The sequence below is a fragment of the Echinops telfairi genome, unplaced genomic scaffold (genome assembly GCF_000313985.2).
Source record: "Echinops telfairi isolate 266 unplaced genomic scaffold, ASM31398v2 ScPeMD7_7468;HRSCAF=8506_0, whole genome shotgun sequence".
In the NCBI taxonomy this organism is placed as follows: domain Eukaryota; kingdom Metazoa; phylum Chordata; class Mammalia; order Afrosoricida; family Tenrecidae; genus Echinops; species Echinops telfairi.
The window spans coordinates 95,400,297-95,419,199 of NW_022111369.1; the positions used below are offsets into that span (position 1 = coordinate 95,400,297).

At 53.4% G+C, this 18,903-nt stretch overlaps 1 protein-coding gene across 1 annotated transcript; it reads right to left on the reverse strand.

Moving 5' to 3' along the window:
- Window positions 1-3,485: 3,485 nt before the first annotated feature.
- On the reverse strand, window positions 3,486-15,048 carry SLC34A2 (solute carrier family 34 member 2). Its single transcript, XM_004706361.1, has 12 exons — window positions 14,937-15,048; window positions 14,714-14,848; window positions 13,586-13,714; window positions 12,740-12,883; window positions 12,140-12,251; window positions 10,033-10,228; window positions 8,691-8,786; window positions 7,613-7,733; window positions 5,789-5,956; window positions 4,985-5,101; window positions 4,723-4,847; window positions 3,486-4,076 (listed from the first exon to the last, which is right to left on the reverse strand). Exons 1-12 carry the CDS (start codon window positions 15,046-15,048, stop codon window positions 3,486-3,488), a joined length of 2,046 nt encoding a protein of 681 aa, XP_004706418.1.
- Between the last annotated feature and the right edge of the window lie 3,855 nt (window positions 15,049-18,903).

Genomic DNA, 18,903 nt, shown 5'->3' on the forward strand with positions numbered 1-18,903 from the left:
AAGGTTGTACTTGGGTTCTGCTTGACTTATTTAATTTTTTTCAGCTGCAGATTGAATTCGCATGGGAGCCATTATTGTTCTGCCATTGGCCCCTGGCCTTGCTCTGATTGATGAAGTGGGGGCTCTCTGTGGTCCCTTTCTGCAGAGATGGCCCATTTAATTCCTGTCTTCCTTTTGGGGAGGTTCACATGTAGCCATGGTTTATATTGTTGGACACAAGCATTTCCAGTGAAGGGGTCTCCCAGAATTCTATCCTGCAGCCTCCAGTGTCATTTCTATCATCAAGACCATGTTTCCCTGCTTCTGCTCCTTGGTTTCCAACATTCGCATTTCAATCACCAATAATTATCAACGCATCTTGATCTCATGTTTGATCAATTTCAGACCACAGAGGTTAGCTTTAGTGGTTCCTACATCAATGTAATAATCACACTCCCTGTCAGGATTTTATTACATGATGACCTTGATTTTTTTTTTTAACCATGAACGTATTGCAATTCTTCTTGCATTTGTCACTCTCAGCATAACACAACATGATCACATTGATTGGCCAGTTCAAATCAGCTAATAGTGATCTATTTGAGCTCCCTACCACCTAGGCTTTTCCATCTTTGTCCTCGGTTCACATTTCTTGTGTTCGGTGTTCTGCTCACTGATCCATGTGTGCACCTGTTTCTTTTCATTGAGTCGGAAATTGAAGGCCCTAAAAATTCCGTCCACATCACGAAGGTTGACTCACATTGACTGCCTGCCAACTTGAGAGGCGAATCTTCCAGTAGACAATTACACTACTGTCCACAAGGTTTTCAGTGGCCAGTTTCGGGTGGTGGTGGTGGGAGTGGAGAGAGGCTCTCTTCCTCTTTTTATTAGTTTGGAATGAAACTGGTCCCCTGCTAGTATTTAAACATGTCTGGCATAGATGGCTTCCAGCATGGCACCACCATATAAGCCAGTACAGTACGACAAGATGGCAGATGAGTGGTGGAGTGTATAGGTCTCAAAATATAGGGAACTAATGGGCATAGCCTCATATGTGGGTCAAAGTTGGACATGAACAAGAATTGGTGCGTTTGACTTGTGGGGCAAGAGAAGAATGTGCAAAGTCCCACGGACTGCCAAGAGGAGAAACAAATCTGTTTTGGGAGAAGTAGGGCCAGAGTCCTCTTACATACAATTCTTTTAAAACCCTTTAGACATGTTGTCGGGAGGAACCAGTCCCTGGAGAAGGACATCTTTCTTGGGAATGGGGAGGGGCATTTGAAAGGAGAAAGGCCGTCAAAAAGATGAATGGACAGAGGCTGCAACAATGGGCGGGGACAAGCGTGAGCAGAGCGCAGGGCCGGGCGGGGTTTCTTTCTGTTGTGCATAGGGGGTCGCTACGGGTTAGGTCAGATTCCACGGCTCCTCACAACTTGTATAAACTGAGAATCAACACCCACGTTTGCATTTCCCTGCCTCTCAACTGATTTTCAATGCAAACCAGGGAGATTTGTTTCTATCTCTTATTAATATAAATGGGACAAGTGCCATGAGGCCCAAAATGGACGTGGGGTCAGTTCGAGGAGTGGCCAGGCTTGGGGAATGCCCTCCCTTGAAACCATCGATGTCCGCTCACATCACCCACATCAACAAGAAGCAGCTCCGGCCATTGCGTTAGGGGTGAGTTAATTGTCCAGTATGGTCCACGAGTGATGTTATAAACATACAAACGGCCGTAGGGAGGATGAAGGCTCCCCTACCCATCCCGAGTAGACTAGGAAGCAGCAAACCTTTCGCAGAGCCCAGGAATACCACGGGACTGCGCATGCGCCACACATCCGTCAACCGCTTACTGGCATCGTGGGCGGCCTGTCCTTCCTCTCATTCAGTCCCTCCAGCTCCTCCCGAGGACATATCAGGAAGTGAAATTTAAAATCGACTTTGTGGGCGCCGTTTGGGCTTTCTCCTGGTTGGAGTGAGCTATAAAGCAACGTTCCAGTGCTTCCGCGTAGGGATTCAAGGTCTTCAGTTCGCGCAAAGTCCACTGTCGATGCGTGGCTGCGTTCAGACCTGGCATCGCCACTGTGGAGCTGTCGCTCACAATTTAACCGTAAGCCAGCAGTTCAAATCCGCCAGCCGCTCTGCAGGAGGGAGATGAAGTTGTTCACAATCTCAGAAATCCTTGCAGAGCCTTCTGCTCTGACCTGTGGGCTCATGAGTTGGGGCTGATGCTATCCATGGGTTTGGTTTGGGGGTGAAAAGTGAGAATTTTAAAAGCTGACCCTGGTCATGGAAAACACCACACTCAACTGGGATGGGTTTGGTCTTTCTTTTATTAGTTCACTCACAACCAGTTCTGACACTACAGACATCTCATTTTTAAGAAAACAACCCCAAACAGGAGACTGAAGCCCCTGCCCATGTTTAACTTACATATTTACAGAGTGGGCGCCACCGGCAGGCCACAGAGACAGGGGGAAAAGGCTCGGAGATAAAATATACAATGGTGGGGCACGATCCATACTTTCCATGGATAACCCAGCTTCTTCCTCAGAGAGAAAGCTCTCTTAAGTCACAGATCCCGCTGGCTGCTGGTTACATACGCTGTGAAAAATGCTGTACAGATGCGTGGCTATAAATATAGAGTAAAAATGGCTCTGGTTGGGCATGGTTATCTACAAGGGGCAGGGGCAGGGGCAAGGGCGGGCTCAGCTTGGCATCCCAACCTGTGAGGCTGGTAGGACTGGGGAATGGGTGGGGGGGGTGTGTGTTAGGGCATGGTACTGAAACTCAGCTACACCCTTCCCCAGACATCATGGGTGCTCACTCGGTGGTGAGAGGCAGCTTTGTGGGGGTGGTGAGGGGCCCAGGAGGGAAGAGTGGAAGGCACGTTTGGGACAAGATCCCAGAGTCTTTGGTCCGACACAGGAATCCAGCCGTGAGTAGTGCTGTGGGCAGTCCAGCCAGGCCCTGCTTCTGTTTCCCGGAGCTGGGTGGCCACAGAGAAAGGGTGCCTGTGGAGGAACATAAGGTTCTGGCTTAGCTCCCAGTGGGTGGGTAATGGGGTGAGGTGGTGAGGAAGACATCTAGGAAGTGGGAGTGACCCACACCAAATCCCCTGAATGGCCTGTGAAGATAAGCCATTGTTAGCCTCAGCATGTGCGCGTGTGCATACATTCATCGTGAAATCAGCTCAACTCATTAGCTTCCCCCCTACAGGACAGGGTAGAACTGCCCTGTGGGTTTCCAAGGCTGTACAACTTCCCGGGAGTAAAAAGCTTAATCTTTCTCCTAGTTATATGCCCATCCCTCCCCAAGCTTGGGGTCCCTAGTGATTAAGTCCCCAGCCGTCAGCTGGGCACCACCAGGGGTCTAGCCAGGCTTAACCTTCCTGGCAGTGGGGGGCACCCAGGGAGTGTGGCTGAGTTGCACAGCCCCATAGGCAGTGCGGGGCTGCCTGTGAGATGTGCCTCCCCCTCCCCCCCATCTCACCTCCTGGCAGCCCCCTATAAGGCCGTGCTGTGAGAAACGATCTTGTCGGGTGGGGCATCTTGGGCCATGTTGTCAAAGGCAGCCTGCGGGATCTTAATGGGGATGTCCTTGGTGTTCTCCTGCCCCTCCTCCAGGTCCTCGCAGCACTTGCTGCATTGGCAGCTCTTGGGACAGCCACAGAGCAGGCAGCACACGCGGCAGCAGCAGCAGCAGCGCCGCTGGCAGCAGCTGGTAACCAGGGAGATCCAGCGGTCCCAGGGCTTCAGCGAGTGCATCCACAGAGGCAGGAAGTTCCAGCTCTGGAGCTTTGCGGGCAGCACCCGAGGGCAGCGGGCCTGCAGGAGCCGCAGCAGCACCACCAGGAGCAGCAGGAAGAGGATGGGCACGGCCACGCCTACCAGCACTGGCCAGCCGGCCAGCGAGAGGCCAAACACCGCCATCGGGGTCAGCAAGAAAACGAAGATGAGGTAGAAGATGGCGAACCAGCGGTACTTGGCGGAGATGTTGCCCAGCCCCTTGGCCAGACGGATAGGCAGCCGGGTGAAGGGGATCGGGTACCAGAGCAGGATGCCCGAGATATTGAAGAAGAAGTGGCACAGCGCGATCTGAAAGATGAAAGGGGTGGGGACAGGTGAGTGGGTTTCTGCGTTGTTACAGGGGTGGGGAGAAACTCCATGGTATCGAGAATTGTCTATGCCACCCCTCCATCACGTGGCCTCTCAATCTTTATGTCAACTGTTGCCAATGGTGGAAGCCTTATTCCTTCCCCCAAGACTTTCACTATTCAATATTCATTCAGTATTCTTGAAAGTACCATGGACTGCTAAAAAGACAAACCGATCTCTCTTGGAGGAAGTAGAGCCTGAGTAAGACTTCTTACATACTTTGAGCAGATTGTCAGGAGACCAGTCCCTGGAGAAGGACACTATGCTTGCTATAGTGGAGGGGCAGTGAAAAAGAGGAAGGCCCTTAACTAGATGGATTGACACAGAGGCTGCTGCAACAGTGGCCGGGACGTATATCCGGTGTTTCATTCTGTTGTACCTAGTCAGAGCAGACTCAATGGCCCCATAACAACCCCCAAGCCTCTGGAGCTCCTGGGCTTCTCCTCCACACCTGAGCTTCTCCTTGTGAGCCTCAGAGGCAAACGCCTGACTCTTGTTAGAGCCCCAGACCAAGGGTCACATCTCGTGATGCCCCTCCTGGCCTCCGTTAGAGAGCCCCGGGCCTCCCCGTGCAGCATGTTCTGACCTGGAGTGAGCTCTTCAAGGTGCTGCCCGGGCTGGCCAAGGCGGCCAGGATGGCAGTCGTGGTGGTGCCGATGTTGGAGCCCAACGTGAGGGGGTACGCCCTCTCAATGGTGATCACACCGATGCCTAGTGAGAAGATGGAGGGGGTGGGAATTAAAAGACTATCACATCAACCCCCAGGAGATAATGGGAGGCAGCCATAGCAACCCCCCGGGGTGGCGGGGAGAAGCCCAGGGGAAAACTCAGAAGAAAGGGAAACTTACCAATCAGAGGGGTCAAAGCAGACGTGAACACAGAGCTGCTCTGCACGATGAAGGTCATGCCCGCCCCCACCAGGATGGCCAGATAGCCAGTCAGCCAGGCAAAGGGGAAGGGGAAGTCTGGAAGGCAGGAGGAAGGGAGTCAGATGGTTCACACCTTGTAAGGCAAACATGGGGTGAAGGGTGGGCTCCCTCAGGACCCCACACCACATTCCGATCATGCCAAAGTCTCCTTCCCCGCTGCATTCTCACCATGCAGGCGTGGTCAGAGCTCCCAGCCAATGCCCTCCCATGGAGGGCATTTACATCGTGCTCCACACCTCCTCCCTGTCCTGTTCTCCCATTCCACCCACCTATCAACTCAGCCCTCCCTACCATGGCGCAGGACCCTCCCAACCCCACACATACATACACCTAGGAAGCCCCAACGATGCCTAATTCACTCTTGGGGCAACCTGGGAGGCAGGCATCCTAGGCCCCACTGAATGCACAGGGTGATGTCACTGGCCAGGAATATAGTCCTGATGATGCTGATGTATTAATCCAGAGCAGTGTTCCTCCCCAAGTGTAAGTAGAATGGGTGGATGGTGGGGGGACCAAGTAAGTGACGTGGTGACTTGTCTCAGGGACCCCAAGAGACCCAGTAAAGGTCTCTTTAGGCACCTGGCTCCTTCCCTGGACCTCGCTCCCCAGGTTCACACACAAGCTTCCGGCTTCTCAGAGCCAAGAGAGATACTCGGAGCAGAGGCCACCATTCACAGGGGATTGACCCGTGACACCCTCCCTGGGAAGGTCAAGAGTGCCTACCAGTGTTGAGGGTCTTCTTGATGACCGCGGCAACCTGTCCCTTCATCACAGAGTTCAGGATCTTGACAATGATGACAAGGCAAAGGCAGAGGACCACGAGGGAGGTTAGCAGGAGGATGAGGCCAACGGCAAGGTCCGGGAGGTTTAAATTGACAAAGATGTGGCGACCTGCAGAGACCAGAAGGCAGCCCTTGTCAGGAGACACAGCCATGCGTGGCCACCAGTTGCCAGTTATTCCCTAACTGCCTCCTCTCTTGGACTAACGCCTGGCACGGGGCGGCCCTGGAGAAAGAGCCCTCCTCCCGTGTCCCCTTTGGGCAGCTTCTGTCACCAAGGACACATGTCTCTACCATGAATCCCTGTTTGTTTCTAATCATCGAAGGGCATATTGGTGGTGTGCTTGATCCAACTTAAGGCGGCACAAGTCAATAAAACCCCTTTATTTCCTCCTTCACCTCGGGCACTAGTGGCTGGTGCATACATCAGTACAATAATCGTTTTCATTGGTCTTTCTTATCCCGGCAACTGAAAAGCACCCATCAGTAGTTGCTACAAAGATGTGACCCCAAGGAAGCTGTGCGATGACTAAGGGGAGAGAGGAACATCCCTGCCGTCCACTGTCAAGATCATTTCAGGATCCAGCCTGTAGCGAGACTGAGGAGGGCTAGGACCGGGCAGTGTCTCATTCTGTGAAACTGACTTGAATGCACCTCACAGCAACAATTAGGTTAATAGCCACAAGCCTTTAAGGAAGACCTGTTTGTCAAATGGCAAAGAGCATGGAACCCTGAGCCTGTGCTGTGCTCACAGAAGCGAAGCTTCATAGCGCCAACAAGGCGGAGATCTAATTATGACAGAGGAAGAAGCCTGGGCCCAAGAGAGGGTAAATCCAAGCTCACTTATAAATCTACACACTGGGATTCATTGATTGCAGCATTCAGAGTGACCACACCAGATGTCCGAGGCGGGAAGGTGACGTGAAGTCACATGGATTAAGGTCACATTGTCAGGGACCATGTCAGGCCTCTGGTCTTATTCTTCTACTTCTAAATCACTCCTAATATGGAGACCGTGGGTTTGGCCAGAGTTAAGGAACTAAGTGGGATGGAATGAGAAAGCAGGGGATATTCCAAAACGCAAAGATCCCTTCGTGCTTTCAAAGCCTCTGAGCATCGCTTCTCGGCCTTTTGACTGAGATCAAGGGTAGTATCCACAGCCTCTCAGCATGCCCATGGGAATTCCAGGAAACTGTGGTTCTATCAAGATAGCTCAAGCCATCGATCGAACATGGGAGACGGCCTCTGGATTCTCTGGGGGCAAATCACACCTGACGTACTCTGCTTCATTCTGGGTCTCCCCGACTTGCCACCATTGAGCCAATTCTGACTCAGAACAGCCCAATAGGACAACTGGTTCTGTTGGCTCCCAAGACTGCAGCTCTTTCCTGGAGTAGAGAAAGCCCCATCTTTCTCGCATGGAGCGGCTGCTGGTTCCCACCTGCCGGCCTTGGGTTAGCTGCCTATCCCTTCGTTCCCGGGGGAAAGATGAGGCTATCTACTTCGCTTTTACCCCAGGGAGCAGGCCTGGGTCAGAGTCGACTGGAGAATGAACAATAGCCTGTCTGGGACTCAAAAAGCAAAACCTATGAGTCCATCCGGATGGAACGGACGCTCTCCTGAGGATATGTGCTATAGACAGCGTGGGTTTGGATGCCCATAGAAGCACTGACTTGGACTTCAACCCCGGTTCAACTGCCCTCTCTCCAGCCAGACAGGAAACGCCTGCCAGCCCCGCAGACGGCCCTCCCGTGGCCGGTGCCCTCACATTTGGCGATGTTCTCCGTGTAGGTCACGTTCTTCGTGGTCCAGACATGTTGCCCATCTTGCCAGCAGAGCGAAGGGGACGTGCAATTCACAGATGAGGGGACGGTGACATTCATCTCGGTCTATGCAGCAAACATAAAACGCGTGTGGGTGGCAGGCAGCTGGGGGTGGGGGTAGGGAGCCCCGAGCAAGGCCCACCAAGAGGGACACCTTTTGCGTGTTGTTGCTTCACATATTCGAAGGGTTTCATTTTAAGGGCTAAAAAAAATTTTTTAAGGGGCCAGTTTTTCATATATATATAAAAATAGGGCTGGTAAAATAATAATAATAAATCGATACAATAGGGCTGGGGAGCTTTGATGAAACATTCTCCCCAGAGCCGCCTTTACCCTGCCTGCTTATGTTGTTGGCCCTTCATTTGCTCGTGGAACAGTTGGAGACAGACCAAGGCAGCCTCAGGGCTACTGCAGCCTAGCATCTCTCAGCAACAGGCACATCCTGTCTGTATACACACCTGTCAACAAGGGGAAGCTAAAGCAGTGGTTCTCAATCTTCCTAATGCCTTGACCCTTTTTAATACAGTTCCTCATGTTGTGGTGACCCCCACAACCATAAAATTATTTTCGTTCCTACTTCATAACTATAATTTTGCAACTGTTGTGAACCGGGCAACCCCTGTGAAAGGGTCGTTCAACCTCCAAAGGGGTGGAGACCCACAGATTGAGAACCACTGAACTAATGCCTTGCGGTAAAGCAGGCTGCGCAAGTGTCCCTGACTCAGGAGGCAGGCACGGGGCCTTGATGGAACATAGAGGCAGGCACAGGACCCTGGTGGAACATTCTAGACTGGCAGGTGAGAGAAGCCACTGCTTTCCAGCCCCTGAAGAGCCCTGCTTCCATGGTTCCCTCCCTCAATGGGATTCAGACATGACATGGAAGGGAGGGACCCCGGGGCGAAAGAAAGAGGGCACAGTCTGCCCCATCCATCCAACCCGGTGGGCCATTTCTCACTGGGGAGAAGCTTCATTCCGTTCACTTTCCCCTTGGCTTCCAGTGACCCTGCGATCTTCGGGGCTTACCACGTTGGTGAAAGTCGTGCACCAGATCTTAAGCAAACTCTTGTTTTGGGCGGCTTCATCCTTCATTGCAATCTGGTTGATGACTTTCTTATCCAGCTGAGGAAGACAACAGAAGGAAGAGTCAGGCCTGTCTCAGAAGTCTGCGAAGGCACAAAGTGAGAGAGTGGGAGGCCGCCAGGGGTGAGCCGAAGCTGGACCCGGACATCCTTAGAACTCTGACATCAAGGTGATGCTGACTCATAGCGGACCTACAGGACAGAACAGAGCTGCCCCTGCATGTTTCTGAGACTGTCATGTTCCCCAGAGTAGAAAGCCCTGTCTTCCTCCATCAGAGCAGCTGGTGGTTTCAAACTTCAGACCTCGCAGGTCACAACCCAATGTGGAACGATTATGCCACCAAAGCTCCTCTCCTAGACATTAGGCAAGGGCTTAAGAAACCAATGAAAAGTCACATGTCATGACCCAAAGCAAAGGGCAGCTTGTGTCTGCTCCCACCAACTAAGCTCCTACTAGAGCCATTCAGTCATATGGCTCTAGTGAGACATTGGTGGCTTAGTGGTTGTAGACATCTAGGGATTGGTTCCTGGCTCTACATCATGTCCACAGCCACCTAGCATGTTGCTAGGATGCGTGCGTGTTGCTAGGATGCTGAACTGGTTTTAGGGGTTTCTGGACAAAGAAAGGCCCAGCAAAGCTATTTTGTAAAACTAGCCAATGAAAACCCATGGATCTCAAAAGGCTGGCTCCATTGGGCATGGGGCCACAGGACTGTGGAGCCAGGTCAACTGCCGCTAACAAGGACAAGTAAAGACCGGGCTGTAGGGCAGCCCCTGACCGCACTCAGCTGGAGGCTCAGGCGCACCCGGGGGCCGCCATTCGCTGGAATGATCACAGCAGCTGCTTGCTTTTACTTGGTTTCCATTTCTCTTTGTCGTCAGTGAGCCTGCTGGTACTGAGAGGAGGGCCATCATGGCACCCAAGGGCCCTCAGATTTCAAGTGGGATGGCCTTGAGTCCCATACGAAGCACCCCTCTCTCTCTCACAATCAAGATAAGGGAGTCAGGGCAACTAGAAAACCCAATTGCTCGTGTGGGTGTCCCTACAGCTCTGGATTGGGGTAGTTACATTCGACACCACCAGGTGGGTCAGGAGCTCCTGGTAACAGGTGGTGGCCTCCAGGGTCACCAGCTAATCGAGCCAATTACTCTCCCAGGTGTCCCCAAAAGCTCCACCTTGCAGGCTCCATGGTTGGTCAAGAGCAGTGTTGACTGAACTGCCGGCCCACTGAGCAGGCTGGGATCAGGGCAGTTGGGTTCCTCTCATCTGAAGGAAGCCAGCTTACCTGGACAATGAGCTTTGTGAAGGGGTCCGTGATGACTTTGAGAAGCTCCGGGGCGTCTTCGCCATTCTTGAAATGGAAGGACTCCACCACAAGGTTCGTCAAGAGTTCCAGGTAACGGGTGGCCGCCTCCAGGGGCAAGAGCACCAGCACCGAGAGCCAGTTGAAGAAGTCGTGGACAGTGGCCCCTGCGAACGCCCTGCAGAAGAGGAAGCCCACAAGTCAGCCAACAAGCTAGTGGGCATCGTTTAGAGAATCTGGACACGTGCAGTAAATCCTTGTCTCACTCTTGCAGTAATCCCCAAGTCAGTACCCCCATCCAACAGATGAGGAAGCTGAGGGCTGGCAAACACAGGGGTGGGGGGCATGAAGGTCACGCCTGGGCTGAGCCCAGTGCCCTTTTCTCCACTCTTGGGCAAGCCATGTTTCCATCTGAGCACTCAGCTGGTGGGGATGGGGGTGGGGATGGGGGTGTGTTCTCCTATGCTTGTGGTAGACACGCTCGCCACAGATCTCACAGCTCCAAGAATTAGCTCAAGACCACCTGGGAATCGCACAACCTGCCCAGGAGAATTCTTAGCTTTTCAAAAGAAGATCCTGGCTGCTTGGGGGAATCCCCTGAGTCATGGGAATACTCTGCACAGGGAAGTATCTGTCTGGGCGGGGCCACAGGCCCACCCCCACCTCGGAAATCCACCTCATCCATGCCAGGCTAGATTTTGTGTTTCCCACTTGATGAAACAGTTTCCTTCAAAAAGGGTCTCTGCCTGTCCAAACACTAACTCTCCGAACCAGTGTCCGCTTGCCAGTGGACCCGAGGAGAAGCAGCCGCTCATAACCCGGAAAAACAGGCTTCAAGTGCTCCCCTGCTGCCGCCACTGAGTCTGTTCTGACCCGACAGGACAGAGCTGCCTTGCAGCCCAGTGCTAGGGCTCCTTCACCCATCACATTGGCGAAGATCCTCTTCAACTCATCTTGTTGATGCAGCGGGTGGTGTGAGGATGCTGCTTTCATCCAAGGCTGAGGCGGCTGACTTATTGTTATTGTTAAGCGCCATCAAGCCGGTTCCGACCCACAGCGACCCTCTGCACAACAGAACGAAACACTGCCCGGTCCTGCATCATCCTCACAATTAAATTGCGTCGTTATGAGTGAAATGTTTAAGAGCCACGAGGCTGTTGGAATTTAGTGATTATTATTCCAGATGAAAAGCAAGACCAGTGCATGAAATTGATGCAAAATTAACCTAGTTTCAACAGCTCCAAAAAGGAGCTAGGTAGGGGAGGGAGGCTGCTGCTATAAAGCAGGTGCCTGACTAGAGCACATGTTCAGACTCTTCATAAGCAAACCTCGATTGCACTGGAGCGGGGACAAGGGTCCAAGGTCTGCCTGCAGGCAGACCTGCCTGGAGTCAAGTCACTTGGCCTCTTAGAAGCCTCCGTTGCCACCCCCGCAAAGCAAGCAGAGCACCTGCGTTGGCATCACGTTCTGCTGTGTCTCAACAACAGCAAATACAGATAGAAATAAATGCCGGCGCCGCATCCCCAAGAAAAGCATATTAGACACCCATCAGGATATGGCAGTGGGCATGAAAGCTGTTCCCCTACACGTTGGGGGCTGTGAGGACATCTCTGACCCAGTGTCCAACCCTCAAGCAGCCTGGCTCATCACCAGAAAACGAGCTGCATTCCCACCCTTTGGGAAGAAAAGTGCTCTCTACCTGCATTCGAAACCTCCCTAATTCCACATCTTATGTACTGGACCACAAGAGCCATATTCTTCCTTGTTATTGGCATGCAAGGGCTAGAACACAGGGTCAAACAGGCCCCAGATGGAAGCCCTGGGAAGTTAGACGTGGAGCAGTGAGACCTGCCCTAACTGGCCACGCCGCCGCTGCAGGCAGCTTTCCAGCTAGCTCACTGTGGCTACTTGCTAGGCCCCTGGCTAAGACTGGCCGTGAGGGTGGATTTTGATTTCCCAGGGCGTAGCAGTGGTGATGGCTCCTATTCTTAGCCCAGCCGTGTGGATGTGTGCTCCAGCAGGAGCCCCGGTGATCACAGCATGCGCGCCCTGCCCCAGAGAACCAACTGGCCGCTTGGACGCCACCTACCTCCGGAACTCGTTCCTGTCTCCTGCCTGCATGAGGGCCACAATGGTGTTGGTGATGGAGGTGCCGATGTTGGCCCCCATGATGATGGGGATGGCGGCGTGCACCGTCAACACTGGAGGGGGGACCAAGAAGTGGTTCAGGGAGGAGGAGGATGGGGGCTTGGGTTTGAATTCTAGCTGTCCCAGCCCCCCGCCTCAAGGTGCTTCATGCTCGATGACACCCCGCCCCCCTCCAAATCTGTCAATAGATGCAGGCGTTGGTGAAACTGCCTAATAAAGGATCGCCGAAGAAGCATGCACAGGTTCACCCCCTAAAAAGGAGTACAGCACCCAGAGATCCCCTGAACTGTTCCTCACACCCCAGTTTTCATGTGACTTTCTTCAGGACTTTCATTCCTAGTACAGAGGGAGGGCTAGAGTTGAGAAACCAGGGAACAGCCTGGGGACCAGCATTTCCTTGGCACTCATTGCTCATTCGTTCACTGGTTCATTTCGACTGAAAGCTGGTTTTGCGTACTTTACCCAGAGGCCCACCCAAAGGGACTCAGAAAAGACTAGGGAATGGAGTAGGCTCCACAGGCCTTCAGGTCCCCAAACTCACGTGAGGAGGCGACCATGCTGACGATGATGGATGAGGAGGTGCTGGAACTCTGCACCAGGACAGTCACCAGCACCCCGATCACCAGCCCGGCCACAGGGTTGGACAACAGAGAGTCATCACTGAAGAACTTCCCAGCCACCTTGCCTGGAACAGAAAGCCACCATCCATCACGGGACAGCATGAGACCACAAGGACTCCAGGCAGGAACAAGGGCCTGGCCAGTGCTGCTTGGGACCAGGAGTGGCAGAGGCACAGGCTGCCCGCCCCAGCCAGGCAGTGAAGCAGAGAAGCACCAGCGGTGCAAAGACCATGGTCTCTGGGTGTCTCTTGACCCTTGGGAGTGATTGACAGGGCCCTCTGAGGCTCAATCATCTTCTTAAATGAGCTCAGCTGGGGGGTGGGGGGTGAGAATGGACTATGCCCTGGAAAATGCCCGCACCCAATACTCTCAAAGTAGCGCAGCGGGCATCAAAATGATACAACGCGCAGGGCAACTGTGTCCTCTTGGATTCCGCCTTACGCCTCCTGGTCACACTCATCCCCGAAGATGCTCAGACAACTACCATGGAGGGAGAGCCAGTCATCCTGTCCTACCCTCAGCAATGACCCTGCTGTAGCCTCACAGAACAACCAGGATCCTGTGTGATCCCCTCTGGAGGAGGGGTGGGGGGGGCAGTAGAGACCGCACAAGCAGAAAGCCTTCACGTCAAAGAGAAGACGCAGACACAGACCCGGGGGCTATCAGCTTGGCTCTGGTTCCCTCCCCGGTCCTGGTCTAAGCTACCTTGACAAGGATGGCACCCCCCTTGTGGGCTGAGTTGTCCCTTCTGTCCCTCCCATCCATACCTCCAACCAGCTGGAAGGCACTGCTCAGGACATCCAAGGAGCATACGAAAAAGTAGAGGAATCCCAGGAGGAGGATGAACTTCCCAATGCCTTGCAGTACACACAGAATCTTCCCCTTGGTGTCTCTCTCTGCAGGGACAAACAGGGAAAGGTTTTCAGCGCGCAGACCCTGAGAAATTTGGCAATGGGCCGAGCCAGTCGAGCAGGGCTGTGAGCTCTTGGGTCGAAGGAGGCCCACAGAATCAACACATCCATTTGCAAAACGATCACCACGTGGTCCATTGAGAGGATGGCCCCTGGGTCAGAGGTGGGGGCACAGCGCACTTTCTAGAATGTGGCTGAACATGTGAAAAAGCCACGGTGGAGGCCCTGTAGTTCACTTTGAAAGTCTGGGAGCAAGACCGGGCTTTCTACTCCCGGTAGCAGTGACAGTCTCGGAAATTCACAGGGGGGTGGTCCTCACCTCCTCTCTCAGCATCCCCTCAGCTTTCCTCTCCAAACCTCATCTCTGTATCTGCTGGCTGGTTGGGACACTGGTCTCTCATCCTCCTTGGTTAGGAGGTGGGGGTGGGAGGAGGGAGGAACAGAGGTCCCCCTCCCCCTGCACCTGCTCTGATTTCCTCATCCTCGTTTCAGTCCTTCCCAGCATCCAGCACCCTTTTCTCCTATGTCCGACCTCCAGAGGTACATCTCACACACTACACTTTACACGGACCACATGGCTCGATTTGTGCCTGGCCTGCCTGCACGATCCTGGCATGTCCCCATAGGGGCCAGCAGCTCTTCTTGGTCCTCGGTGAGCATGTGGATGAGGTGGCCCTGAGGCTTGTGGGCCTGATGCAGGCAGGACACATCCTTGACTCCTCCGGGAGCCACCCTTCACCCATTCCAATAAGGACCCCGACTATGTTGGGTGCATTGGGTGGCTGACAAAGCTGCTGGCTCCCTGAACAGCTCATGGTACTTTAACCCTAAGTCTCCAGGAAAGCCAAGTGGCAATCCCTGGATCTAAGGCATCAGGACAATGTCAACAGGGGGTGGTTGACACACACGAGAGACCCAGTGGTGCCAAGTGTCCCCCCGCCCACCCACCTCACCCCAGTTGCTAGGAACTGGCTTCAGACTGACCTGACCACTTGATCCCTGTGTCCTGAAGTTCAGGCAGCTTCCAGGGGTCTCCCACCTCTGAGGGGGTCTCCACCAGTGTCAGCGTGGAGTAGGCAGGCAGAAATTCCATCTGGGGACCAGGGTTTCCAGAGGCATCTGCCCAAACAACAAGACACGGAGTCAGACGGGCGAGCCCTCAGCTCCTCACGGGAGGTTGGTCAAGGACGGAAGGAACATGACTCACTCTTGATGGCCTCTCCACCTTTGGTGGCCACGGCAGACTGCTGGCTGGCGGTCCCCTCCAGGTATTTGTTGGGGTCTGGCTGGGCATTTTCCGACTCAGGCCAAGGAGCCATTGTCTGTGGGTGGCAAAAAAGAGAGCTGAAGAGAAGTTCCCCCCAAGAAGGGGTGCCAAGAAGGCCAGGCAACCCCCAGTGGTCATGAACAGAAATGCTTTTCCACCAGAGGAATGCAAGTGTGTGTGTGGTGGGGGTGGTGGGGGGTGGGGAGGTGTCCCTGCTGTATCTTCTACGTCTGGAATATTAAGCGTGGTATCATATGCCTTTGTGGCGCCTGCGTGCCCCACTTCTAGTAGGTTTCTGTTCCAGACTCAGGCTCTATATGGTGATGAGCTAATCCCCCAAACACTGCCCTAACTCTCTTTCTCAGAGACAGAGCGCACACACACCCATCCCACCCCCTCCCCCATCATTTTCAAGGGGGGTGATTTTCACATCACAGTTGGGCATCCCACAGCATGTACTTGGTACGTGACCGTGGGTGTGGCGAGGTCATCAGAAAAGGTAATCAAGGTGGTGGACTGACTGACCTAGCTCTGTCCCAGTCAGCGTGGCGAAATTGGAAAAGGCCCCAATTTGGGGGTGAAACATGGTGGCCAGAATGGAAAAAAGCAAGAAATAAAACAAGGGGCCAAAGGCTCAGAGCTGGGCACAGTTGTTTAAGACCCTTCTGGTTAAAATAGTTAGTTGTTATGCGACCTGCACTCTGCCTTGTTCCTAGCTGAACATCAGCCCGTCATTCTGAGTAACTGTTCAGCTAGCCCACATATCACAAGTCCTGAGCCACCCTGGCCCATTTCAAAGTTCATACCAAACCAGGAAGCACAGAACGGTTTCAAAACCACAAGTAGGTAGAAGCTTGGCGCTCAACGGGACAAAGTGGAGAATTGTGATGAGATAACACGACAGAAAGTTCTAAAAATCAGTTGACAATAGGTCTTCAGTGACCTGCATTTCTCATACCCAAAAATTCCTGCTCTAGGAATTAGGAACCTAGGAATCCTCCGTCTCAGAAGGTCAACAAAGACCCAGCTTGCTCCAACAATTCATTCCAGTTTAGCTTCCTGTTACTACGCCCTAGGCACCTTCCCTGCCTCCTCGTTGTTGGGCTGTGGAAGCCATTCTCACTGACGCAAACTTATGACTGGAGAACGTCCCAGGTTTGCCCTGCTCAAAGTGTCATGCTTTTACAGCTCTGCTCGGGGGGCTGCCTGTCCAGAGAATGCCTTGGACTGCTTGCTAGCTGGAAGGTCAGCAGTTTGAAAGCACCAGCTGCTCCATGGGAAAAACAAGCCAGATTTTCTACTCCTACAAAGAGTTAGAACCTCAGAAACCCACAAGGGCAGTTCTAGCCTGTCCTATAGGGTCTCTAAGACTCAATGCAGTGAGTGAGAGTGAGTGATTCGTCTCCTCAGGATACAGATTTAAAAACCAAGGCACAGAATTTGGGGTTCGGTCACCCCCAAGTAGTAGGTTCCTGTACCCAGGCCCAATTGAACCCCGAACCTTCTCCCATGGCAGCTCTGGGGCTGGGCCATGTGCATGCCTGCCTCCTGGTTCCTGAGATCAAAGGGGTCGGAATGCCTGAATCCTCCTGCAGCTCCAGTACCAGCCTCCATGGAGTTGACAGTTACCAGTCTGCTGATCAAGGTCTGCAGACCGGACCCCTTCCAGTGTGTGACAAGGGGCACCTACAAAGCTGGGGACAGGGCATCACTAGCTGGCCAGAAAGCTTTGGCAAGCCTTCATGATGTGTGGAAAGACCTGAATGACCATGTAGCAAGAAAGCATGAGTCAGAGATGGGCCTGATTAAAGGAACTGCTCCGGGCATGTGAGAGGCCTCCCTATCACACACCTCCCAGCTCAACCTCGGTCACGCTCCTCTCCTTCCCCTCTGGGGAGCTTTGCTGTCCATTTGATTCTCGCTAGCACCCCCACAGGCCCCCCCAATCTCATCAGGCACCGGGACCGAGGGCTCTTGGAGCATCTCCAGTCCTGGCCATCATCCAGTTCCGGGTGCCACCTCCCATGCCGGGGCAGGGCCACGGCTGGTCCAACTGGTTTGGGCCCCAGTCTCTGCACAGGTTGACTTTCCTAACACGCCAAGGTAACCTGTGGGTGTAATCCAAGCATCTTTCACTGCCCACAGCTTGGTGGCGCAGCAGCTGAAGCCGTGGTCGCCTGCTGCTCTGCGGGAGAAAAGTGTGGTCATCTGCTCCCTTGGAGGGGGCAGCTCGGCTTGACATGACTTCTAGGGTCACTGTAGCGTCATTATGAGCTTGTTGTAGGGGTCTGCTCCCTCTCCTCTGACTGGCCTCTACTGGCCTCTGGACAGCCCCATCTCTGTGCTTACACTTGTTAATTAACCCCCTCTGTAAATAAGAGAATGACAATTCTTTAAAAGGATTATGGTGAAACCACAAGTACTGCTTCTTAGAATACTTGTCTTGCCTCATGTGGTGAGGATTGTGCAGGCGCATAGTACAAACGTATGTGTCCTACCTTCCCACGGCTGTCCCCCACCCCCCACTCCCAGGATGAAGTGTAGGTATCTGCTTCTGCAGGCACCCCCCACCCTCCTCGAATATCCCAGTGCCCTCTAGGGGGCAGTATCACACCCACTTTGGGAAACACTGATCTAGTACACCTAAGATCCACACACATTAGAACCAGAAAACGGGGTGCAAAGGGCATTTCTGGGCTACTAGGTTCAAGTGCATGGCCCTCTGTCCTTGGCTTGCTCAGAAGAGACCCCGTGAAAGTGTGGGTCTTTGCCATCCTCTCTTCTGACCTCCCCCCCACACACCCCACCCCCCCACACACCCCACCCCCGTATTCTTCTGTCTCCTGTCACATTGAAGTGAACTTCCCACATGGAATGTTCCACTGATCTGATCTGTGGGCGAGCTGAATTTCACTGGTGGGCGGTTATCCCTGGCACCAAGAACAGGTTGGGTTGGCCCAGATCTGTGGGCTGGAGCAACTGCAACTGGATGTCACCGCAGCCCCATGAAGGATACTCTTCCCAGTCCAGGCAGAAAGGGGTAAGAAGGATGGATGACTAAACCATGTTGACCAGATGGCTGTCTCACTTCCTCTCCATGGAAAGAGCTCCATGAAGAGAGAATTCACACCCCTCTTGTCCTGAGACTGTGGTGTAGTGTTTACCTGTAGGGCTGCTAACTTCAGGGTAAGTCGTTCAAAACCACCAACCGCTCCTTGGGGAAAAGATGAAGCTGTCTACTCCTATAAAGAGTTATGGCCATGGCATGACAAGGAATCTAAGAGCTAAACCTACTGACTTCTTTCCCTTCCCCAACCTGGTCTATATTGGTCCAGGACTCCATCAGCCTAAGCCAGTTTCTGGTACTGTCCATTCCATTGGTCTGGGCGTTGACATCCATTTCCTCTTTACAAACATCGCCATTGATATAGTTGTTCCCTGCTTTCTATGGGCACCGCTGATCGTTGGAGCTCATTGCTGGGCCGGAAAGAGAAAGCGCCCAATTCCGTACACCTTAGACCGCATCTGCTTGTCCTATTATCATCGTCTGTCATGAGCTGCTGTGAGAGTTGGCACAAACAATGGCCTTCGCCCCAGCTTTCCTTAGTGTTGAGCGTGTGCACGTGTGCACGTGTGTGTGTGTGTGTGTCAGGTGAACCCAAATTTGCTTGTGGGCAGAGTGACCCTGTGGAGTTTTTGTGGCCTCATTGAATGCCACAACAAGGAAGGGCTTCTTGGCTGTTGGCAGAGAGAAGAAACTCTCCGGAAAACTTGGAGAGCCAGAGCCAAGGACTCTGCGGCCACCCATCAGGGCCCCAGGGTGTTCAGTTGCTGGCCTCAGGTCCAGGCCCAGGGAGGAACGGGGAGTTTCTGGGAGAGCTAGCTAGACTGGGGTGTCTCCAGGGGT

Coding starts and splice junctions, on each gene's coding strand:
- SLC34A2 (XM_004706361.1), bottom strand. CDS start 15,048: ATGGCTCCTTGGCCTGAGTCGGAAAATGCCCAGCCAGACCCCAACAAA. Junction 12,252..12,739: donor CAGCATGGTCGCCTCCTCAC/GTGAGTTTGGGG, acceptor TCCCCCCTCCAG/TGTTGACGGTGCACGCCGCC. Junction 5,102..5,788: donor CAAGAAGACCCTCAACACTG/GTAGGCACTCTT, acceptor CCTGCCTTCCAG/ACTTCCCCTTCCCCTTTGCC.